This window comes from Lytechinus variegatus, chromosome 15, assembly GCF_018143015.1.
Source record: "Lytechinus variegatus isolate NC3 chromosome 15, Lvar_3.0, whole genome shotgun sequence".
Lineage (NCBI taxonomy): Eukaryota > Metazoa > Echinodermata > Echinoidea > Temnopleuroida > Toxopneustidae > Lytechinus > Lytechinus variegatus.
The window spans coordinates 8,379,378-8,405,007 of NC_054754.1; the positions used below are offsets into that span (position 1 = coordinate 8,379,378).

At 38.2% G+C, this 25,630-nt stretch overlaps 1 protein-coding gene across 1 annotated transcript in view; it reads right to left on the reverse strand.

The window, feature by feature from the left end:
- The window catches only part of LOC121429320 (protein SMG7-like), a 31,663-nt gene extending 6,033 nt beyond the window's left edge, over positions 1-25,630 (reverse strand). Inside the window, exons 1-18 of the mRNA XM_041626329.1 lie at positions 25,534-25,630; positions 17,401-17,432; positions 16,888-17,060; positions 16,042-16,113; positions 15,501-15,672; positions 13,966-14,188; positions 13,187-13,281; positions 11,775-12,041; positions 10,853-11,009; positions 10,121-10,258; positions 9,484-9,597; positions 6,254-6,393; positions 5,448-5,578; positions 4,089-4,847; positions 2,899-3,303; positions 1,968-2,704; positions 1,249-1,561; positions 653-771 (exon numbers count right to left, since the gene is read on the reverse strand). Of these exons, the coding sequence (XP_041482263.1) occupies positions 653-771; positions 1,249-1,561; positions 1,968-2,704; positions 2,899-3,303; positions 4,089-4,847; positions 5,448-5,578; positions 6,254-6,393; positions 9,484-9,597; positions 10,121-10,258; positions 10,853-11,009; positions 11,775-12,041; positions 13,187-13,281; positions 13,966-14,188; positions 15,501-15,672; positions 16,042-16,113; positions 16,888-17,060; positions 17,401-17,432; positions 25,534-25,556 (4,070 nt within the window). The 5' untranslated portion in view covers positions 25,557-25,630. The remainder of the gene's footprint in view (positions 1-652; positions 772-1,248; positions 1,562-1,967; positions 2,705-2,898; positions 3,304-4,088; positions 4,848-5,447; positions 5,579-6,253; positions 6,394-9,483; positions 9,598-10,120; positions 10,259-10,852; positions 11,010-11,774; positions 12,042-13,186; positions 13,282-13,965; positions 14,189-15,500; positions 15,673-16,041; positions 16,114-16,887; positions 17,061-17,400; positions 17,433-25,533) is intronic.

A 25,630-nucleotide genomic window follows, 5' to 3' on the forward strand; every position in this document is an offset into this window, starting at 1 on the left:
TGTGATTATTTTCATGGAATACCACATGAAAAATCAATTATTCAAAGGATTCATATAAATTAAGCAAACCCCAGAGCTACACAAATAGTGAATATTCCTAATTTTCTATTCTTGTAACAGTTGGTACAGGTTTTGGCATTAAGTGAAAAAGTGATTGTCATATTCAAATAATGCACGTAAGCGCATGCATGCAGGGCCAAATAATGAACGATGTGCAAGAAGAGCCAATGGATATACCGCATCGAGGTCCACAGGACAGAGCGCGGTATATCCATTTGGCGAGTCAAGCACAGAGTTCATTATTTATGTCCTCTATGCACAAGAATGCGTGCATTGTTTGTTTTATGCAACTCCCCTCCTCCCCCATGTTACTGAGTTGCCCTGAATGCTATTTTGATCTAAATTCTAGCTAAATGTTGCACTCTGGCGTCAGAGTGCAGGATAGTACTTTTGGTATGACGTCAGAGTGCAGGATAGTACTTTTGGTATGACGTCAGAGTGCAGGATAGTGCGTTTCGGATGCAATAGTGCAATTCGCTGAATATCATGGGATCCGATTTGGACCAATCAAATTACAGAACATTCTTGGGAGTTGTATAATTTGTACCTTCGCATCCATACCCATTTGCTTTTTTAATATGAATGTAATTACCTGTTCTTGGATGCAGCAGACTGGTGATGTTGCGGAGTGGAATAGGATGATGAGGATGATTCTCGTTCAATAAATGGTTCTTGTTGGAATAAACTCTGTCCACTCCCACCTGAATTCATCTAAGTATAATAAACAAATTCAATAAATCATTGATCAATGTTTTTTGGATGCTTCTGAGTGGGCTAATATATCAAAGTGTCATTATTCATGTGTTGGTTGATCTTTTTTTTTGGGGGGGGGGAACAATGTCAATCAAGCAATAGATGAGGTCAATCAATTTTTTCAAGATTTTCATTGGTTTCTTTCAAAAGGAGAACCAATCATTCACTTATCATTTTCTGCCCCTCGCATTCCAATGGTTTACTTCTAATAGAAAAGTATTATTAATCATTACATTTATGATTAGTTCTATAGCTGTCCTTATTTGCTAAATACAATAGCAATAATGATAATACTACTACTTCTCATAAAATTATAACAATTTATGATGATGACAAACGATGACAATAATTGTTATTATCATTCTTTTTATCATCGTCGCCATCATCATCATAATAATAATACCAATCAGAATTATTACAAACATGTATGATTACCTGATTAAACAATGCATCCTGGGAAGGCCGTCTTGTTCCCTCAGTCACCATCTGTTCCCTGCTGTCTCCAGTCCACCGAGCGTTGTAACCAGTAGATGTCGTCTCCTCCGACCCCCTCCTAACAGCATTGCTCCCGGCTCCACCACCCCCGGAGCTTCCTCCTCCTGCCTGAGGTCCCGGGAAGATTCCCCGGAGATGCTGGTTGCTTTCTTCTCTGTTCTCCATTCTCCAGGTGGTATCAGAGCTGGAGGTAGGGGGCTGGGAGGATGTAAAGCCAGGGGCAGAGTTCTCATACAGTCCCCCTGACGATCTCCTAATACCATAAAAGAGAAGAAATACATACATACCATGAGATCATTTTGACCCAAGTAAATATTTACAATATAAACATTACAAGAAAATATTTTGGAAAAAAAAAATAAGCAAATGTAGCCCTAGATCCCCAATTCTGTTTTATCATTATTTAGAAAACATTTAAACTAAGGAAAGCTTGGGGGATTACTTGCAAAAATTATCAGAAAAAAACAAACAAAAGATGTGAGTAAAAAATTTTTTTTTTTTTAATTCAAGATTTCTTGAGAAAATACAAAGGCAAAATGTAGAAAAGATAGAAGAACAGTAGATTTCCATTTTATCATTGTTTTTAAAAATGGAAGATTTCAGGAAAAATCCCCCACCCCCCCAAAAAACAAAGACAAATGAAAATGAATTCAGCATACCTGTATGGGAAAGATTGTGGTTCTTGAAGACCAGAATCTTGCCCAAAGATATCACGTCCAAATTTGAGGTTTTCCCCACCCAACATCTGCTGCTGCTGCTGCTTTTCTTGTTGATTAGATGACGGTGTGAAGAATGAAAAAGCATCTCCTGGCTCGTAAGACCTGGAAACCTTAGCTTCCAGGTCTGACTGAGGAAAGAGAGAATCTTTCTGATCAGGCTGCTGTGGTTGAACCTTCCTAAAAGCTGACCCTCCTTGGGATCTGTTACCAAGTTGGTTGTATCCTATCGTGCCTCTCTGCTCTCCTTGCTGCATGCCATAGAATTCTGACCCACCAGGTCTGCCGTTGTTCTTGGCCAGCTGATCATCATAGAACCTTTCTGGAGCAGTGCGGAACCCAGGGGGATCCCTTACATTCTTCTGCTGACTGTTGTCCAAGTTGGCACGGAAGGCTTCAACGGAGTGCTCTTCAGGGGAATAGCGCATCTTGGTTCCGCTGTTATTGCTGCCGACAGGATTCTCTGGGACAATCTGCTGTTGCATCTTTGCAAGCAGTTCCAGGAGGTTTGCACCTTGGCTGTCTAGGATCTGAGGAGGAGGTCCTCCACTTGGCTGTTGTTGCTGTTTCTGCTGTGACTGCATGCGACCTGGATGTTCATTTGAGTTGGCCATAGATGGCATGTAGTTAATCCGACCCTGATCGAAGTTTTGGTTAGGGCCATATCCTTGCATCTGCATCTGGCAATAAATAAATACAACTACATGTAACTTCCTTAATGATCAAATCCAGAGATTTTCATGTACATTATATCAGCTCTAGTGCATTTCATTTTTTTTTATTTAAAGAAATGATCTGTCATTGTGGAACACAAGGATGCCAAAAACAAATATTCAAATATAAAAAATACAAAATTATAACTTGAGATACATACTTCTGTAGGGTTGGACATCCTTCTTGGAGGTTGGCCAGCCTGTACTGGCCCTTGGACAAAGTCCTCAACTGAAGGAGACAGCCGAAATTGCGGGGAGTTGCCAATTGGGCTACGGATAGGACTGGTATCCCTGCCCATGCCCTGCTGTCCTTGCTGCTGATACTGTTGCATGTCAGGTCTATTCCTCTGCATGTGAGTGTGGCCAAGTTTGTCCTGCATAGCTGCATTCCACATGCTGATGTTGGACATAGTGTCTCCAGGCGGATGATCTTCTTGTCTCTCTCCCACAGTGGGCATTGGACCAGGTCTGGCTGGCCAACCACCTTGGTGATGGTGGTGACCCTGAGACTGGGGCATATTAGAGTTGGGAGACATCTGAGTTCCTTGGGGCATCGGTGGTGGAATCTATGATTTAAAGAGAGATTAAGAACAAGGTTATAAACAAAATCAGTTGATCAATCTACCAAATACACAAGGGGTTACGCAGATATTCTACTTTTTCCTAATACCATCTCTAGATACACTGTGAGTTCGGGAATAACCATAATATTTATTCCTAAAGGAGCTGCAAATCAGTAAGTATAAGAGTATCACAGCTATTTATAAGATCTTTGTTTTACTCGTCCAGGGGCCCGTTGCAGAAAGAGTTGCAATCGATTCAATTCAATTTATTAATAATTCATAAAATGCAAAGCAGATATATACAATAAAATGTGTATGGGAATCACAACAAAAGCCTAGGGCTTGCTAAACAGTGCCTGGTATACTTGCAATCAATCGCAACTTGATTTTCAAACAATCAACAGGGCGCATTTGGGACTTTCCATTGATTTTTTTGACTTGCGTTTAAACGCAACTCTTTCTGCTACGGACCCCAGATGGGTGTTTCATAAAGGACAGCTGTGTGGAAAACATGTGACCCATTTTTCTTTCAGTCAAATCAGCACATTAAAATTTGGGGTACATCATTTACCACAAGAAACAGTCACCAGTTGTTCAGAAAGTTATTTATAACTGGCAAAACGATTTATGAAGCACATACCGGGCGTCCAAAGAAACATATCACCCACTGAAGATAAGTTATAACAGGAATGGCATAATCCAGAAACATTGTTGGCATTACCTGTACATGTAAATGTTATCAAAGTGTGCTGTTATAATCAGCATATCATATGAATTCTACATCATACCTGGACCTTAGGGGGCTGCATGTGAGGAGGTACTCCATGAGGTGATGGTGGACCGTCTCTTGGAAGATGCGGTGGTTGTCCATCTCTGCTGACATCCCTGTGTGGCTGTTGCCATCCTGGAGGAGCTACGTGGGGCATGGGAGGGGGGCCCATTTGTCTGGGTGGGGGAGGGTGCATTGCCCTGTGTGGGGCATTCTGGGAGCTGGGGTTGAATGACGGTGGAGGTCCCAAAGGTGGAGGTGGATATATCTGATCAGGAGGAGGAGGAGGAGGCATCCCCATCGAAGGTGGGGGAACTCCAGGCGGTGGTGGACCCGGTGGTGGTGGTGGGTGTCCATAGGGGTGTGGCAGGCGCTGCTGACCCACCTGTTGGGGATATGGGCCAGATGGAGGAGGATGTCTTGGAGCAGAGGCAGGGCCTGTACCCTGGGGCTGCTGTCCTGGCTGTACAGATCCAGGTCCAAGATGTGGTTGAGCATTTGGGTGCGGCTGAGCGGTATGGTTGGGTTGAGGCATAGGGTGGGGCTGCGAGGTAGGGTGTGGTTTCTTATGGTAATAGGATGCAGGCTCTTGGGCAAATGCATGGGGAGGGTTCTGCCACTGGACATGACGCTTGGTTGCTTCCTGGTCTTTGGTGGTGCCACTGCTTGGTGATTTGGAGGACTTGGAATTGCTACCTTGATTAGATCTTTCTTGACCCTGACCTTTGAAGGTCACTGTTGGCTTATTCACATCACTATTTGGCCTGGACATTATTGCCTAAATATGAAATGCATAAAAGAGGTTGACATTCAATATATTCACATCACAATTTGACCAAGAAAAAATAAACCCTGGCTCTTATCAATTAAGTATATAACTATATTAGTTCATCTGAGCTAATTAATTCCCTTCTAAACACCATCATTACCAGGTCCCCTCCCCCCGAAAAATCACATGAAAGTGATTTACTTTGAATTTGTGAAAACTGTACTAAAATACTATCTCACCTTCATTGCATAACCAGTAACCATCTCTTCTACATTTTTCATCTAAACATCAATAATTTCATCAATAACTGACATTGTTAAATATCCAAATTCTGTGACATCAGAGATGCCAACCTGATAAAGGACATTCCAGTATTTTAAAGGCTAAAAATCAGTATTTTTGGTGAAGAAATCCATAATTTCACAGAAATACCAAAGGACAACAAATAAAACTTAAACTTTAGAAATCAGTATTTTGCATAAAACCACCAGTATTCTTTATAATTTTTCAGTAATAATTACTGAAAACCAGTACTTCTTGGCAGCTCTGTGACATGCATTCCCTTAACAATATTTTCACTTGAATATCATATTAAACATCTTGCTTTACCTGTACAGCTATTGTTTTATTCTGGTTTTCTTCGCTTCCCCTCTCTCTGCTGCCATCTTTCCTCTGCATTCCGACGATCTTCTTGGGGGTCTCTTTCTCAACCGATGCTGATCTGGATGACGACTCGGAGCCTAAAATGAATGAATAATGCGCAAAATAGAAAGGATACACGGTGATATCATCTACAACCCAATGGATTTACATTCACACTTAGGGCCCTGTTTCATAAAAGTTACAATTCTGTTAACTTTGACATCCAATTGTATCTTCCATGGAATCCTTGATTCTGATTGGCTGTGTATCATTGTTACCATGGAAGTTATCATTGGATGGCAAAGTAACTTGTATGCAACAGGACCCTGGTAAGTGTTTCACCAAGCTCTTATCAAAGACTTCACAAAAATAGTTCTGCTCGACATTAATAACAAATCTCAGCTTTAAAGATGATTTTACAGAGTATTAAACCGATCAAGATCTACAATGATGTGACAACAAATGACCTTGATGTTACCAACTTTCCTGTGACATTTGTAGGCCTATTTGCTGCAACTATATGCCTAAAATTGCATTAAAGCACTATTATAGCATATATTATAATATACTATGTTGTGGTATGAGCCTGTAATCAAAGCCACATCGATAAGTTACAATCTGATGCGCATTTTTGAGGTTCGAGTTCTGGTCACGTCTTTCGGATGGTATTGTTAAAGGTCAGCCCCAGAGGTAAACAACCATATCTGATTTATACAATCTGTAAAACTCAATCACAGACACACACACACACAATTATCATCATCTCTACATACCTTTGGCATTAGACGCTGCTGCCTTTGCTGCCCTCTGTTGTCTTTGCTGATGATGGGAGGATCTTCGTGATGTCACATCGTCTCCAAGAGGACTAGTAAAGACAAGCTTGTTTGAAGAGCTTGTTTCCACTTTCAGCAAACTGAAAAAAAATGAAGACAAAAAATATATCATAAAATTTTTTCATATTTTGAGGAATTAAGAAAGAATGGGACATTCCATCCCATCTTTTTTTAAGTATTTGATTTGATGTATTCAGATACAAATATATTTTGGACACATATAATTCAATTATCACTAGATCACAGCCCCCTCTTCCTGGCTCATTATTTTTGTAGACTAATGTATGATTCTACTATTGATTACTGGGCTATAGTGCAAAAAAATGAGTCAAGGACTCTAAATGAAAAAGGGGAATAACAACCAATTCGCTATGCATCGTAATCAGTTCATGCTCAATCATTTGGAGGGGGATATTTTAATATACACGAGCAACGGAACCGGGGGGGGAGGGCTTGGTGGACTTCAGCCCCCCCCCCCACTTTTTTCCAAAACCATGTACAAAAACATAAAAATTACCATCTGATTGTGATATTGTGCATGGTCAGTCCCCCCCCCCATTTTCAAAACCGTTCCGCAGCCCCTGTATATATATTCATTTTCTCGGTCCATACTACCGGTAAATTTTTGAACTAATTTTTTTTTTTTTTTTCGAGGGGCAGGGGGATCCAAGCCACGTGGCGCCATGCGCAGGTGCTGCCTCACTGATCTACAGCCAGTCACTTAATATCTACTGAAGACATATGTATACATTGCAAACGTTTTGTGCCACGCTAGTTGTACATATTACCGCACAAACAGCTAGTGAGCTACACAGGTGGCCCAGCACAACTTTATCTTGTTTATTGACCAGACGTTTTGCTATTTTCTCTACTACTCGGAATCTACAATGTGTCGATACATAGACATTAGTATACCAGAACAGGAAGCTAAAAGAAGAAAAGGACAAACAGTATGAGCAGAGTAGCAGGGTCGGACATCACAGAAAAGAATGGGAGAAGGAACATAAATGGTTGTGATATGACGGGGACAAACAAGTCATGTTTTATACTGTGTGCTGAGAGGTTATAGAAAGATAGGCACAGATGCAGGGAGAAGCCAGAACTTGTTCTTCAAAGGTTGCAAAAACCTTCCACTAGATGCTGTCAAGAAGCATTCAGCAAGTGGAAGCACTTGACATTATGGCTGCCAGGAATTCGCCTGGAACATATCAAGGATACAAAATGATAAGGAAGTTCAACGAAACCACCATCAATCGATTGACACATCTCTTCAGGAATGCTCATGCCATCTCCAAAATGTGCCGTTCCTTCAATGACTTTGTCTGGCTCTGCAGCCTCAATGAAGCCAAAGACATTGACATCGGGACAACATACAGAACTGACAAGTATGCCCAAGTTTTCAGCCACTATATTGCGAGGGTAAATTACTTGTTTCAGATTCCAAGATACTGAAAGGAAATGCAATTTTATTTCATACTAGGAATAGACCTAGATCTATCTTTATTAATTTAGTCTAGTGTTTTGGTTATTAATTTAATATTTTAATTTTATTATCTGACCAATTTTATTTTAGTCTCTCATCATGATTATTATATAATATCATATTATGACTTAAGTCTATAATTGAATAATTTTACCAAAAATAAATTGATAATCTATACTGAAATTATTTTTTGTGTAGACCTCTAAGCTTACATTACAACTGGAGGGGCACCGGCACATGTGATAAGTGACCCCAGAAAGGGGGCCGGAAACTTTTTTCTTTAAACAAAAAAAATACATCCCTCAGATATTTTCATGGGTCCCTCAGGCAGGTTTAATTTGTCAGGGTGTGAATACTGATTAACAAATGACTGTGTTGTATTTTTAAGGCAGGGAGGAAACAGCTTACAAATTATTGGTTAGTTTTAATTTTTTTCGTAGGTGGAAAGACTCAAGATAAAGAATTGCATCCTAGAAACAAACTTCTTCTCAATTATAAATGAAGGGAAACATATTCCTCTATTACCATGGATGAAATCGTGTATTTGCGTCATGCAAAAGATGGCCAAACAAACTTGGAGTTTGTTGCTGTTGTCGGGGTTGTGCTGGCTGATGCCAAGTGCATACCAATGCAATCTTGAGTTTGCTCTCTGATCAACTGGGCATTGCTACAGAAGATATTTCCAGAAAGATAGTAGGGGTAGGATCTGATGGTGCCCGAGTTATTAAGAATAATGGAATGGTGACCAACGTCAAAACTTACAACCAAGAGCTACAAGCTGTGTACAGCTCTTCATTTAGAGCTATTATACAAAGATGTTATAAAGAAGACAACCATCTGTAGTAATGTCAATACGTTACTTTTTAACTTGTATCTATATTCCAGTACAGCTCGAAGAACAGTAGTGCACTCAAACAGGCAGCAGCAGCAGACTAATACTGTTCTGCTGAGACTTACTAGTATGTCTACCTTTTGGTCTACATGTTGCAGGAATAATCAAGATCAAGAATTTTTTTATAACAATGATTGGACTTATTATTGCACCAAAAGTTTCCAAATGTGTAATTCTTGATGAGGTGAACTTGCTGCTAATGTTTTTACATTTATTCAAGTCATTGAAATTTGAGAATTATTATTTTGAAAAAGGTTGAGATGAAAGTCCATTTGGGTGGAAATTGAAAAATGTATTGAAAAGGATTGAGTAAAGGAAAAAATATCATATTTTGGGAAGATTCTGAAAGTTGCTAAACATCTTTGTCAAAGTTGTTTTTGTCAATTGTTACTTTCCACTCTAAATACATATCGAAACAGATAGAGCAAGGAAGAGTGACTGTATCTCATTCTGATCTGTTACTGCAGCCAAGGTGCTTCAATAGTGGTACGATTAATTTTTTAGTACAATTAATCCTCATAGTCACATTTACACTTTAATACACAAGGAGCTGATGATTACAAGAAATGAATACTATGATGGCATATTTTAATTTTTCTAAAAAAAAATGTGATAAACTTTGGCTCCCTGAAACCCATACGAGCTCCCTAAAAAAAGCTTGATGAGCCTGGCTGGCTCCTGAAAAATTTAAAGGTCAGGCACTAATTATGCATGCAACAATACATTTGATTGGTCATTTCTATTTTGTAATTGATTGTAAGTCTCGGTGATACAAGGCCTATAAGTGTGACCTACCTTGGTTGATGATGAGCAAGCCATTTTCCCTGACTGCTTAATCTCTGACTTCTCTCTTGATTGATTGCATTCCTATTCCAACCTTGCCTCTTGTTCTGACCAAAGTCTAGATCCCTGAAAAATACCCCAAAATAATTCAAAAAATAAATCAGAGCTCCTGAGACCAAAGAAACATGCTTGCCATTAAAATTAACACACTGTTAGTGCTTGATTTACCTCAGATTACCTCACTTAACTGCATGCATGCAAGCTCATGGGCAGAAGGCTTCGTATTGCTGTTTGTGGTTTACACTGCACTACGCAGCTTTTCAAACGCAAAGGTGTGAGCTAGGCTTTAGGCAATATATCATTTGACAATTCTATCACTTTCTAGTTGTCTAGATTCAAAACAAATTTCAGACTCACAAATGTAAATCAATTTCAGACTTCTCTCAAAATCTTTCAACACTGTCATTTCCTTACATATTCCTTATGATTGCACTGGTGCCTGATGGAAAATCATTTGCTGGCACAGGTTGGGGAAGCAATTGATTTTTAGTCTCATAAAAAAATTATCAGAGTAAAAAGAACCAACACCCTTACTTGTAAGCAACATCAACTTTTCTAAAATCAGAAAAACACGATTGGGACGTCTTACCTTTGAAACTCTTGGAGAGGTGTGAAGCCATCAAGGAGGTTATCCTCAGGGAGCGGGAGAGAGCTGGTGGAGTCATCGCCCTGAGGTGAAGCATCTACTTGAAGGGACGTCAGCACACGACCAAGCTTGCTCCATACCCTAATAATACAAAGATAAGAATAATTATGGTCTCTTGCACTGTAGATTGGTGCTGCATGTGTTTTAGCTGGCAGTTGGTATCCATGCAAAGGATTCTAAATCTCAATCACCCTTCCAGCTACTTTTGTCATCATAATTACTAACAAACTTGTAATGTTGGGTGGAAATTACTTTAATTTTGGCCAGATGAAGGGGGCATTCATATTCAAAGTTATCCACAAAAGAATACTCATATTGCAATAGTTTAATGGCAAAATCGTCTGGACGGCAGAGTGTCCATGTGTTGGAAGCGATCACTTGTGCACACACCCACCATACCCACTGGGCATGCTGAGGCAGGGCGTGCAGTGAACCTTGATTATCTGTTGCTTGCTTGATAGTTGAATGAATTACATCTCATCTTAAAGTTTTCAGGATTTTTCTTTTACTGTACATTAATAGATTAAAAATTCAAATACACAGATACACTTGGAGAGGCGCAAAAGCATGTGTATTGCTCATGTGCTCATCAAAAACAAATGAAATGAAATTTTGAATAAAGTCAACAAGTGGCATGATCCAACTGACCACAAAACTTGGGGGTGTGATTCTTACCCAGTCTTGTTTGAGAGTACTGGGTCATCAAAGATTGCTGGCTGCAAGTAGATCCATCCCAGGAGAAGCCGCACAGCGGGTAGACCTGGCCAACCATCTACCGGGGATTCCCCTCCTTTCTGAGGAGCATAATGAAGCATCATCTGAAGCAAATTGACTGTGGGTATTAAGACAATGAGAAATGGTTTATATTCACTTGGTCAACAACCAGTTGGTCTACTTCTCAGAGACTCCAATACTAAATGGGCTAAACCCATTTGGTCTACTATTAATTTGGTCTAATTGCCATTTAGTCTACACTACACTTGGTTTATTACCAACATAGTGTAATTCAAATAGTCTTATGCTCTGCAGGGGATAATTTTCTTGGTATTGCATCGCAATTTGCTCCACATTTTTAAAGACTGCTATGCATGAAGTCTTTTGTGTAGCATATTTTTACATAAGACCGTACATTACTTAGTAACATGTAACTGTAACAATGTGTCTAAGCGCTACACAGATTATTACCCGGCCATCAAGATTGTGGCTTGCCTGTACATAATGCATGCACTTTCTCTTATGACCAACAATGCTATTCAAATTTGTGCAGCTAGATTATTCCTTGCTCTGTTGGTTTAAATTCCACTTTGATTTTTTGCTATCTCAACTAAAAATTTGGTTCATAAACAGTTCATCTGACCATGATACTTTGTGGGGTAAGACCTTAAATGGATCGTAAATGAATTGGGTATAGTGGAAGTTAGACAACCTGGTAAATAAATGACTTGAAGGGCTAAATGGCAATTGGACCGAATGGCTAGTTTAGGAACTTGTTGGAGATTAAGTAGGAATAGACCAAGTGGGATGACACCTAACAGAAAGTAGTCAAATTGCAATCCAATGCATTCTAATTTCAGTCAGACAGACCACAACAACTCACATGTGAATCCCATCACCAAAGTCCAACACTGGAGGTTGTTCGCTGCATAAGGTCCCAGGTCCTGTGCTCCGACCAACCCTCCAAGATCTGTAGCAACCGATTTGGATCCACGCTCTCCGTTGTTTGCGTGCTGACGAATGCTATGCAGGGCAAACAGATTGATGGCTGCCATCTGTGTCAGCTGGCGACTGGTCAGGATCTCCTGTGACAAGTGGCTTCGGAAGTTCTCCTCTAGCTTGTCCTTGATGGAGCTTGCTACTTGGAGATCTGCAAAAGCACATGACAGGAGGGAATTTTACATCTCAGAACAATGTCGTTAAGCACTATATACATTATTATTACCCGGCCATCAGATTGTGGCTTGCCTGTACATAATGAATGCATTTTCTCCACTCTCTGGGGAGCATTCCAACAAGAATTTTCAAACTCAATTGCTAGGTATACTTCATAAGCTTTTGCATCCCACCAAGTACCCATTCAGCACCTGGGAGTAGAGTGGTAAAGTGTGGCTTTACACATTGCCACAGGACGCTACATTGTGACAGGATTTGGACATTATGACACTATGATTACAAAGCCAAAGTCAGAGCAAAACATAAGCAATACATCTAAATGTGACAATTGTCCAAACTCTCTCTCCAATGCGCACCTGGGAATATAATATTTCCAGAGAGAATTCACCAACATCATCATCATCATCATTACCATCACTATCATCATCACTATCATCTTCATCATCCTCATCATCATCATCACCATCATCATCACCATCATCATCATCACCATCATCCTCATCATCATCATCATCACCATCATCATCATCATCATTATCACCATCATCATCATCATCATCACCATCATCATCATCACCATCATCATCATCATCATCATCACCATCATCTTCATCATCACCATCATCTTCATCATCATCATCATCATCATCACCATCATCATCATCATCACCATCATCATCATCACCATCATCATCATCATCATCATCATCATCACCATCATCTTCATCATCACCATCATCCTCATCATCATCATCATCATCACCATCATCATCATCATCATCACCATCATCATCATCATCATCATCACCATCATCATCATCATCATCATCATCACCATCACCATCATCCTCATCATCCTCATCATCATCATCATCATCATCACCATCATCATCATCATCATCATCCTCATCATCATCCTCATCATCCTCATCATCCTCATCCTCATCATCTTCATCATCCTCATCATCATCATCATCATCACCATCATCATCGCCATCATCACCATCATCATCATCATCACCATCATCGCCATCACCATCATCATCATCATCATCACCATCACCATCATCATCAACACCACCACCACAACCACAATCATCATCATACCTATAAATTTACCTTGTTCACATGTAGCCAAATACATGATGGCATGAAACTTGATGAAATAGTGAATGAGTTCCACCTCACGCATCTTGAAGATCTTCACCTCATCCCTGTAACACAGAGGTCAAAGGTTAAAAGTTAGATGACAAATAAGATCACATACCTCAAAAAATAAAATTTAGAGAAGTATATGAGTCAGCATCAACAGCATAGAGCTCCTGAATTCTAGTTCCCATGGCATACCATTCAGTACTATTCACAATGTTTACATGCTACTTTTGTTTGACTGAGGCTTATATGATACATGTCTGAAAAAAATATCAAATACACACAAAATGGATGGGGAAGAGAAGGTTTGGGATGACACTTTGTTTTTAACGACCCTTACTCTTGGATCATGGAGAGTTGCGATATGAATGGAAATTGAGATTATACCATTTAATGTCTGCATTTTAAACTTTCCTGTCTGTCATTTATAGAAGGGAAGGTTTGTTGTCTGAAACACATCAAAACCAAATTTATTTTTAAATACTAGTGAAGTGTTATATCAATTATATTGTGCAGCTCTAATAAAGTAATCTCTAGAGTAATTTCCTAGTTAAAAAGGAAGGTGTAATGCTCTTTTTGTTATCAATGCTCTAGTAGGTCCTGCCTGAAATAAATTAAAAAGAAAATATGTGTGGGACACACCAAGATTCTTGAATATTTTATGAAACTGCCGATTTGGCACTTCAATGTCAACTAACATGGTTTGTGTTTAATAGTAGTGACCAAAATAAATTCAAGATACTGACCGGTCAACCAGCTTTGCATAGGTGGTCTGAAGATTGGTGGCAGCTGCTGGGAAGGGATGCTTGACCGCTATGCTCCGAATGTAGTAAAAGGCCATTGATAGTTGGTCACCTTTGGTTGCCGAGACAATGGCCAGCTGGTTGTATGGCTGACCGTTAGACGGCACAAGACTGGCCGCATGGCAATAAAAGCTCTCTGCTTGCTGTGTGTCATTACGGTAACGAGCTTTGGAGAATAATTAGATAAAATATTGACCTTAATATGATACAGATACTATTCTCCCACAATGAAATAAGATTCCACAGAGATGTCTGTAATTTGCATTTATGTATACAGTATTTTCTATCTATCCACTTTTTATATCTCTCTATTATTTTCTCCTTCTGACATTGCACAGGGTGAATTTAGTATATTATGATATCTCTATTGTATGGAAGCTTAAAAGTGCCACCGAGATGTTGAGATAATTATCTCGGGAAGTCGACATCTTGATAGCAAAAGATAAGATGACGAGATCCCAGATCTCATCATGTCGACATCTTTTAGAAGAGATGATGAGATGACAAGATCCTGGATCTCATCATGTCAACATCTTTAAGAAGAGATGATGAGATGACAAGATCCCGGATCTCATCATGTTGACATCTTGTAGAAGAGATGATGAGATGACAAGATCCTGGATCTCATCATGTCAACATCTTTAAGAAGAGATGATGAGATGACAAGATCCCGGATCTCATCATGTTGACATCTTGTAGAAGAGATGATTAGATGACATGATCATGGATCGAAGAATCTTGTCATCTGACCATTTCTTCTAAAAGATGTCGACATGACGAGATCCGGAATCTTGTCATCTCATCATCTCTTCTAAAAGATGTCAACATGATGAGATCCGGGTTCTTGTCATCTCATCATCTTTTCCAAAAGATGTTGACATGATGAGATCTGGGATCTTGTCATCTCATCATCTCTTCTACAAGATGTCAACATGATGAGATCTGGGATCTCGTCATCTTATCTTTTGCTATCAAGATGTCGACTTCCCGAGATAATTATATCAACATCTCGGTGGCACTTTTAAGCTTCCATACTATTGATAATTATGACAGCCCATTTAATACATATTAGTGATAAAAACATTTTTTATGTAGTATGATAAATACAAAGGTAAATAAGAAATGGGTAGATAATTCACATTTCCAAGTTCAAATTTATAAATATGAAAATAATTGACAGCGGCTAAAATGCTTCACTTTCTTTCACATTCCTTTCTCTCTTTAATTCATATATAACATAAATAAGGGTTGTTGCAGGGAAATAATTGCAATGAACTGTAAATTACTATGGCAAAGTTACAATTGGTAGATCAATTTTTATCTTTTCATTCTCCATGTTGCAAGAAGTAGACGTGCAATCAAGTGCAAATTTGCAATCAAATGCCAGAAATATGATTGATTTAGTAACCCAAAATACACTTGTCATTGATTGTAAGTTTCTTGCAATGTCACGTTAGAATGGTCTATAAGAGCCTTACCAATATCACCTAGATGGACAAGACAATGTTGACAGATATAGTGGCATGACACAGCTTTGGGCTGAACAGGTTTCTGAGACGATGGCAGTGTATCTTGGAAAAGTCCCAAGCGTTGTGCTTTGATGCGACAGACGAGCTGTACGTTGAATGCACTGCATATCTCTTGAAGGAGCTTTGTTAATTGTAAAAAGAAAAGAATGAATGAGTTACCCCTTGGTCTCATCCAACTTTTTCTATCTTGTATGGTCTAATTGAGCATTTCAGCATTGAGCATTCTATTGGACGCTCAAGGCTTGAGTAAACTTCCAGTTTCTGCTTCAAATTATACAAATCTATCCTTCATCTTTTTGAACATTGAATCTTATTGTTATTTTCATAATAATTTATCAATTATCAGAAGTTATAAATGGTATCTTGAAGGTTATGACTTGCCATTTCAAACTACAAGAAAAACTTGAAATTCATTTTTGTCCCTTCATTTTTAATTTTAAGCTGGGCATTTACATATTTAATTAAAACCAAAAAAATGTAATCAACTCACCTGGATGTAGAACCCACTAGCATTGTCAAGAAGAAGAGAAAGCATGGCTTGAACTTCGGATCTCTTTGGATTCTAAAAAAAAAAATTGCATTAAAACAAATAAATCAATTTGAGAGATGGGGAAACATTGTCATATTAAACTCAAGATGATCTCCATGTTTGAGTACAATTTTATGTGCAGGCGTTTAGATAGTCACATCAATATAAATATATAGCCAGGGTAATAATAATAGCAGGGCCCGCTGGGAGAACAGTTTTCAGAACTGAAGTGGCTTCCCTATGTAAATATACCTATATCATTAATATAAGACAAGTGGGAAGCCTCTGGTTGTCTCGTTTTGCTATGCAGGCAAAAAAAAGACCAGGACAGAAATTTGTCTTTAAAGTTTACATGTCAGAAATAAAGAAATGTCAGTTTGATAAGAAAATGGTGATCTTTATTGTGATCCCAACTATTGGATTTTACTATAACTTCAGTGATAACTTCCATTTTCTTTTCATATATTGGTGTAATAAAAAGGGGAACAATATGTGGGAAGAGGCCCCCCACCTCCTCCTCCATTGTTATCTTATATGAATTTTTTTGTTATCTTATATGATTTTTTAAGGGCTCATCATCAAATTCATTCAGCCACACCACAAAATGTGGACACTAATGGCGCAATCACGTTTCCCCTACGGCGGCCATACGGTGAGTCGAATATAGCCGGTTTTATAACATTTTTGTACCAACTACATATAGATGGTTTGAAAAGAAATGGATTAAATTTGCCAATGTAGGGAATACGTGACTGCAGCATTACCTGAATGTGACTATAACACAAAAATAAGGAATGATCAACATACCATGCGATCCCTGGCCTTGTGCTGCAGTGAGGAAATGTGATTCTTGAAAACATGATTCCAGAGCTCTTGCTCCAGCTTCTTATCCAGCGCTGTCTCCAGGTCAAGCAGGAGCAACTGATGAAAGGCATCTTGCAATGCCTGTCTGGACACCCATGCATCGCTACCACCTTCAGCTTGAATATGGAAAAATAGAGAAAAAAATCCTAATAATTATTTCAGACCTTAAATATAAATAGCAGTTGTGGCAAAACTTGTATTTAAAAGATTTTTTTTCAAATTACAGTAAATTTGCCATTATGGTATTACTATGAAACCTTGAATTTGAAAGACAGCTGTGCCCCGACACCATGGTAGTTGTCAAAGTTCCCATAATTGTAAGTCTTTTATAATTGAGTCCCTGATGTACATTGAAAATAACTTATATTTCACATTACCACTGTACACAATCACGCATTGTCTTTCCTATTATTAATGACTAATGATTATCAGATAGAGGTTCTGACTTCAGCTCACCTGTCAATTGTGCCTTGAGGTCATTTGCCTTCCTGCAAATAAAACAAAAAAAGAAATTATGAAAGAGCAACCCAGACTTCTGAAACTAAAATGGTTAAAAATCACACTATTTTGTTCACCTATTTCCTATAATACTCTTATTGGGAATACAATGGTCAGGCATTATGGAATGTATCCTTGCAATATGATTTGTTTTTCTCTCCAAAATCCTTCGGGCTACCTATGCATAAGGATAGAGTGGGTCTTTACATTGACAAGTACATTATTAATTTATACTTTGATGTCCTTCCTTGAGATTTCTCAAGAACCAAAAATCAGCAGTCTACGCGAATTGGAACTGACAATGCACCGAACCTGTACAGCATTCATTGCATTGCCCGTTCCAATTATAATAGATATTCGTATGTAAAATAACTACCGACATGGCCATATTGCCATGTTCTTCCGATCCCTGTAAACAAAACAGATTTTAAGTTAACCTTCCTCTATAAATCTAGAAAAATCATATGAACTATGATAAAAGATATTCAAAAGATCACTGATTGTGGGCAGTGGGGTAAAACCACCCCTAAAACCAACAAAGCACATCACCCTACTTGGTGTCACCCTCGCAAACACTTTGACCTGGGCAGGCTGGGCTCTATAACTCAGATGCCTTGCAAAAAAAGGTTGCAAAGAGAGGATATACAGTAAAAATCATTCTACTAACGTAGGCTTACTCTCCACGGAGCCAGGGATTGGGTGCCATTCATGTTCGTGTACCGCAAAAAATCTTAAACGCTACATTGGCGAAGAGCAATAAGAAACAAGATGGCGGCGTAAACATCAAGGAAGTTTCCCCCGTCTTTTCAAGATGGCAACAACAAATGTACGTAAATGCTCCTCTACTTTTAATATTTTAATGAATTTAAATGTCATTTATTTTTACGAAAAAAAACTAAATATTTTTGGCCAAAAGTTGCCAACCAATATTGTAGCACATGTAAGTTTGGGCTAAAAAAAATAAAAATAACTAGTATTTTGGCACAATATTATTGTTGCCCAATTCGTCGGTGCGTATAGAGCAATGGATGGAGAGTAAGCCTACATCATTAGTACTACTTTTACTCTCCAGAAGCCCCCAGGCTAGGTACATGTAAGCATGCTAGCACCCACTAAGACGTACATGTATCGCGAGGTTAGTATACTATACTTACCTTGCACTATGAATGTGTCTACGCAATGGATTTTAGAGTTGTCGGTTAACATCGCTTCATAAGGCGAATGTTAGCCGAAACTCATTTCGCTATTCACCAGGGCTTTTTCTGGTGAAAAGCGTTCTATTTCAATTTTACAATTATTTTTTAATATAAAAAACCACATAAAAAAGAGCACAATCGCTCACCTCGGCCTGAAAAGTCGCTTCGTATGTCTCTTCTACAGAAATAAAAGGAAGGTCGTTGTTGGCGCTAATACAATTCACAACCTTAATTCAGCTTAATTCACTATTTTTGCCAAAAGTTGCCAACCAATATTGTAGCTCAAGTTTGGGCTAAAAAATAAAAATAACTAGTATTTGGCGCAACATTATTGTTGCCCAATTCGTCGGTGCGTGTAGAGCAATGGATGGAGAGTAAAAAGTAATTTATATGGTATTTATCAACCGAAACAAATATTTTATGAATCGTGATATTAATCGGCAAATGCAAGTATTTTTTAAATCTAAGTTGCAGCTCTGCACGCGTGTGTATCTAGGTATCGATAACAAAAGAAATAAAAATGCGTATGTAAACAGACAGGGTAAATGAACGCTCTTGCTCTTAACTTTTTTAAATTTTACGACTATTTATTTAATGAAAAGTAACAAAAATGCTTAAAAGTGGGGGTAAACATAAAACTTGCCCATGTACATAACTTTGGGCAAAAAACAAAAATAGAATTGGTGATTTAGGTGTAGGTTCAACACGGGTAATTCTGGCCTCTACGGTGAGGCATATAAAGCAAATCCAGGCGTTAGGGGAGTAACCTACGTAGGTAGATGAATTTACTCCCCAGACGCCTCCAGGCTAGTCTAAGGTACGATATTTCTTAATTTTAAACATGTTTTCATAAATATGGATGTGATTTCTTTTTCATAATGTGACATTTCATGTACAAAAAAACGACTAAAAACTCAGGTTTCCGTCAAATGTTAGATCTAACGTTACTGCTAATACGTTGTCTGTACGTACGGGCCTCCAAGGTCTTCAGTCTATGCATTGGTGAGTGAGCCAACGCCGTTCAGCAGAACGACCAAAATACAGAGACTGAAGATTTTGGTCTACCCATTCATCTGCACATACCACGTACCGTACGTCGCGTAACATTGGGGAAGAACATTAGGAAAAAAGATGGCGGCGTAAACATCGGGCAAGTCTCTTCCGTTTTTTCAATAATACTTTTCTCATTTTTTTGGATGAATTCTTGTTTAAAAATAAAACCGATAGCGTAGAAATGTCCGATATGAAGTTGTATCCCATGTAGGCCTACATGATTTAATTTCAGGGCTAACATACCACGTACGTCTTAGTTTTACATGTAGAACTAGAGCTAGTACTAGTAGAGGGAAAGTAGAGAAATCTCGAGTCTGGGGCGAAAGTTTCAGGTTTTTGCCAAATTTTGGGCGGTACGTGCAGCTGCAGATGAATGGGCAGAAGAGGCGCACGGCCAATATTGGAGACTGTCTCCCATGAGAGAGATTATCTCCAATTAAGCCTGAGTCATATCGATTATTTTGAAAACCAGTGTTCGACAGCTCTAATTCGATCGAACATCGATGCATCGAGTATTGAAGGCGGGGAAAATTTAGTCTTGTTTTTGCGTCGATGCGATGCGCTTCAAAGCAAAGTTCGTTTGTATTTTCCATCACAAAACACACAAAAAAAGGCCGGGGACCAAAGCAGAATTCTCCCAAAATATCTTCAACAATGATATTTGCAGATGACAACATATATATATAAGTTTAAAATGAAACAATAATAAAGACATGAATGAGTTGATCCGAATGATTTTCGGTCGACTAGGCATTCGCAGTCCATTCACCAGCCCCGTCCGCAGCTCCGTACACTCACTCTCCCGAAACGACAGGCGTGCTTGACGTCAGCGCCAGCAAACAAGTGCAATCAACGGAGAGCGCTGTAACTTGCCTGAGATTGTGTAGTTGGATCCAAAATGAGCTCCAAATAAATTTATGTAATTTTCTCTGGATGGTCATTTGAATTGCTATTCAATGCTGATATAACGATTGTGAGGAAAGATTGTGGAATATGAGTTGTGACGATGTTCAAGAATTAATCCTGATAATGACAATCCAGTTTTATAGACGCAATTGAGCATTCGATCAAAATAAATACGAATGTTTCGAATCGAGCCCTAAATTCATCTAAATTATTACGATTTAACAAGATTTTTTGGTCATACTAAGAATATTAACGATGTCAGCAAAGTATGTTATGTTCATATGGAAGAAATAATACTGGGATTATTTCTATTGTTATTCCATCTCTGGACGTCTCCTCCAAGCTCCGAGAAAATAAGCACAATGCGCATGCGTGTTTGATGACGTATGACATATTTTCCCATTCATGAAATCAGAGCCCAAAGTTGGGCACAAACTAGCTTCAAATTGATGGGAAAAAATATCAAACGCAATTTTTTCTGTTTTGTCATGTAAAATGTTATTATATGGTGATATTACGACCTTGAACAGAGTTTTTGCATGTAGACAATGTTCGAGAATCAATCCTGATGTGATGATTATTTTTTTTAGACAAGTGCACTAGCTCGACTCAAGAAGTCAAGTCGATCGTCATGAGATGTCCGCCATTGAAAATTGAAACGAAATTCAAACGTTTCACATCAAGCTCTAAATTCATATTAATGATTATCATATGCAAATTATTGTTAAATATTACGATTAAATAATGTTCTATGGTCATGATTTTAATATTGTTCATGAAAGCAAGATTTATTTTACGTTGATCGCGTCAATTTACGGCCATTTTCTGGTTTGATTAAAGAACAGTACTGCGCATGCACGATCGATGGCCATGACTTCCATTCATGAATTCATCGTGCGTGCATAAATTATCTCGGCACGAGCAGACGAGACTCGAACTATGATCGAAATAACCTTCAAATTAATGGTGAATACGTAGCATCATAATCACTTATTCGGTTTCATTTTGGGGGCAATAGAAATTAAGTAGTAGTAAAGTTGGACATTACTGATATTTTGATGATTGATTGTGTAAACCAAACGAATCGGCCGGCCGACGTTTTTTTTTTTTTTCGATGCACCGATTTTGCAAAATCTGCACTGTTCGATCAATGACATCGATCAAACACCGATTTTAAAATCGATTCGACTCAGGCAATATCAGAGACTTTTGTAAAGAATTTGGGTATCCAATTTCAGAGACAGTCTCCAGTTTGGGAGACCAATTTCCTTTGTTTACATTTGCTTAAAAAGGATTACCTTGGTGGCAAATAAAAATGTGATAAGCAGATTCCTCATGAAAGTTTACCCCTTTTCACCGTCTACTTTAAAAATTCACCGTCTACTTTTGTTTTGATAAGGATATTTGCTGTCATCCACACACAAAACAAATGGGCTTCTGACCTCAGTGAGACAAAACTTCGGGTGGAAAAAAATGTGCTTTTGTTGGTGTTGTTTCTTTTGTTCTTTTGTGAAGCAAGTCTGTAATATGGGAGATTATCTCCCACAATGGAGAGAGAGTCTCCCATATTGGCCGTGCGCCTCTACTGATGGGAAGGATCGGAATTCCTGGCTTTGTTGACTTGAGACATGAGAGAGTAAGCACACGTAAGTTAATGATTTTTTCTCCCTAGTATGGTCAGTTCCCCCATGTCTGCGCGGTCTCCCAAGTCTGCGCACCCGCGTATCTGCGCGATTCTAGTAAGAGAAGATACGCAACGAGCACAAACTTTACACATGCAATACATAGACAGGTATCGGGTATTCATAAAAAAATCTGACTGAAAATGATGGAAAAATAATGAATTTAGGGCATTTCGTGTGACGGCCTCAAAATGCGGCCTTTCTCAACAAAATCCCTGAATCGTGTGCAAAGACAAAATGAACTAGAATTTTAATTCGTCTTACGGACGAATTAGGTGATCTGTCTGTGAATCTCATGATCACAATCACGATCTATTTTCTTTAATCATGATCATCATTTCAATGCAGATCAATATGAATATCATCACAATAAACGTAGTTTTATCAATGAAAGGACCTGTTAAATACTGTTGAAAGACATTGAAATAAAAGGTTGTATAAATCTTGTTTTTCAAAAGAATGTCAATTCCAATTAAGCAAGTAATAACACGAAATAGTGAGCATAGTGTTGACGAAAGCAAGATTCTAGAATCCAGTTTTGAAAAAAATTTAAACCAGTATGCATTGACCAGTATTTAGTTGCCTCATGAGCAGTAATGACTAAATGACATTTAATTTCTTACATGACGATATGTAGATTTCATTGCAAGATATTATACAAGCATGCCTTACAGAGCAGGTTGGAGCAATTGCATAGACCAGGTGAATAGAATAGCAAAGCAATGAACACTGACGGAGGCATTTGTTGCATTTCTTTCTGGAATGCAACGTTAGCCGTGTTCTTACTGTATAACAATACATAGCCAACTCTGAAACACCAGTTGCTAGTACACGCATTGTTGTTTTTTTGCATGTATTGAATCGCACAATCTAAAAGAATAATCAAGACATCAAGGTTGTTACTAATATCTTATTAAATATAAAACAATCATGTCACTTTAGTACCAATGAACTTTTTCTTATCATTTGCAGAATGAACCCCAAACTGGCTTATAGGGGTTACACGCAAAATGAGACAAAATTTAATAAAAAAAATAATAGATGCTGATGGGTTTCGATCCAGGGACCCTCGCATTACAAGGCAGATGCACTAACCATCAGACCATAGTAACTGCCATACACTTGCAAGGCAACGATAAAATATAACCTCAAATTGAATTTTTAAGGTGAAAGTTTTATCATAAATTATACTTCTATACATTGTTAATATTTATGATGATCTCCTGCTCAAAATGATAAAAATGTAACATAACTTGGAAGAATATATAACCAACTACAATATGTCGAAAACCGGGCGAAAAACGACCAATGATTACGGAGTTATAGTCATATTTGCAAAATTATTAAAACGTCATGAAACAAAAATTGAAAATTTTAGTTTTGACGCCAATTTGAAGACTTTATGATAAAATGTATTGTCAAATGTGACATGAAATCACATCTACAAGTCCTACTCTATCCGAATACAAAAGAAAATTTGGGGGTCAACGGACTATCTGAAGAGTTATATAGAATTTTGTAAAAGCATGTTTTTGCACATTTTTGGCCTATTGTGAACGCGCGCTTGCGCGCGTAATTCAAACTTTAACGGAGGCGCATTCCTTCATTACTGGTCGTAGAAGGTCGGTTAAGGTATCAAATTATTGGAAATTTCATAAAGAAAGCATTGATGTAAAATAAAGTGCAGTTGTACATTGCGTAAGGACGTTACGCGCGTAAACGCGCGCGAAAACCTGTGAGCGCGCAAATTCCTGAAATGCTTAGAATGACCTGATTCGTACTCTACTTTGATCAAAAAGTGATTTTGAGCATTTTAAAATTTTGACGGGCGCGTACATGCGCGTCGTGACCTGTAAAATGACATTTGATGACATGGACAGTTGACCCTTGATCTGAAGTTGATTTCATGTTAATATTGTTAACTTTTGATGATTGATAATGAAGATATGATTGATAATGTGATTTTACAAAATGGCGCGTAGATGACGTCACGATGACCATTTGACGTTGAACTTGTTTCGTACACATCGTATGATAACTGTCCATAATTGATAACATTTTGATGAAAATTGATTGATTAGTTTTGATGATTTTGGTGGAACAAGAAAAGGGTGGAAAAAGAAAAATAAATAAAAAGAATAAATAAAGAATAAATAAAAAAGAAAATTCGTAGAAACATAAGAGGTGATCTGTCAATTGACAGATCACCTAATGAGTGCGCAGACATGGCATGGGGTACCATTTTTTTTCAATCTGAAAATGACAGCCTGAGGTTTTTTCAAGAAAATCCTACATGTAGGCCCTATATTTTCTTTCATTTTTTCATGAGAAGTTTGGTACACTTACAATAATATAACTTATAAGCATGATAAGGAACATTATTAATTGAAAGATTTTGTGAAATAAGAAGGATTTCATGTTAAATCTTAACTCAAATTGTTAGGTGCGCAGACTTGGGGCCCACCATCATACTAGTAGAAGCCTCCTGGCTACACTCATTCAATGAACAAGGTTATAATATAACCTTGTTCTCAATTATATCTCCATGTGTGACAAAATAAAGGTGGCAATGTTTGGCTTATTTTCTCTTTTTCTTTGGGGCAAATGCTTGATTTTTTTATACTGACAGTTTCCATTAGACCTGTTAATTCATACCACTCAGCTCTTATTTAAATTTGATTCTTTATATCATTTTTTCTTAATTAAAAATAGAGATCAAAAAATTAAAATTTTCTTGCCATATTACTTTCCACCAATAGAGGGCGTACATAAAAATATGCCCAAAATTCAAGTTTTTGAGCGCTCTGGTGAATTCAAAAATTAATCACACATTACTAATGATAATTAAAACTATATTGAAATTAGTAATTTTGGTCACAAAAGTGATATTTTAATGATTTTTTAAAGTGAGTGCTCTATACAGCATTGGCATACCATAGTCCTACCTGTACCCCTGTAGATTCTCCACAGGCCAGATGGTAGCAGTGAACAAGTGCCTGGCTACTGCTCCCCGGCCTTTGCGTTGCATTAGCTTCCTTTGCCTGCCCTTAGGCTTAATCGAGACGCGGGGCGCTGTAGCCTGTACACTTCAATAGCGCGTAAAGTTGCACTGTCGGTTCTCCTGGCGGAGCAAGAGAACATACCGAACAATCGCAAATTAATCTCCATTTTAATCATTATAATCATCAACAAACGTTACCATTATTCACACAAAATATAGAATAACTCTCTCGCTTCAAAATTTCCGAACTTACCTTAATAGCTGAACAAAATTCATCACATTTCTGGCATTTGTTGTTGCTTAAGTAGCAGACATCAGCCTTAGATGGTGGCCGCCATTATTCTATTGAA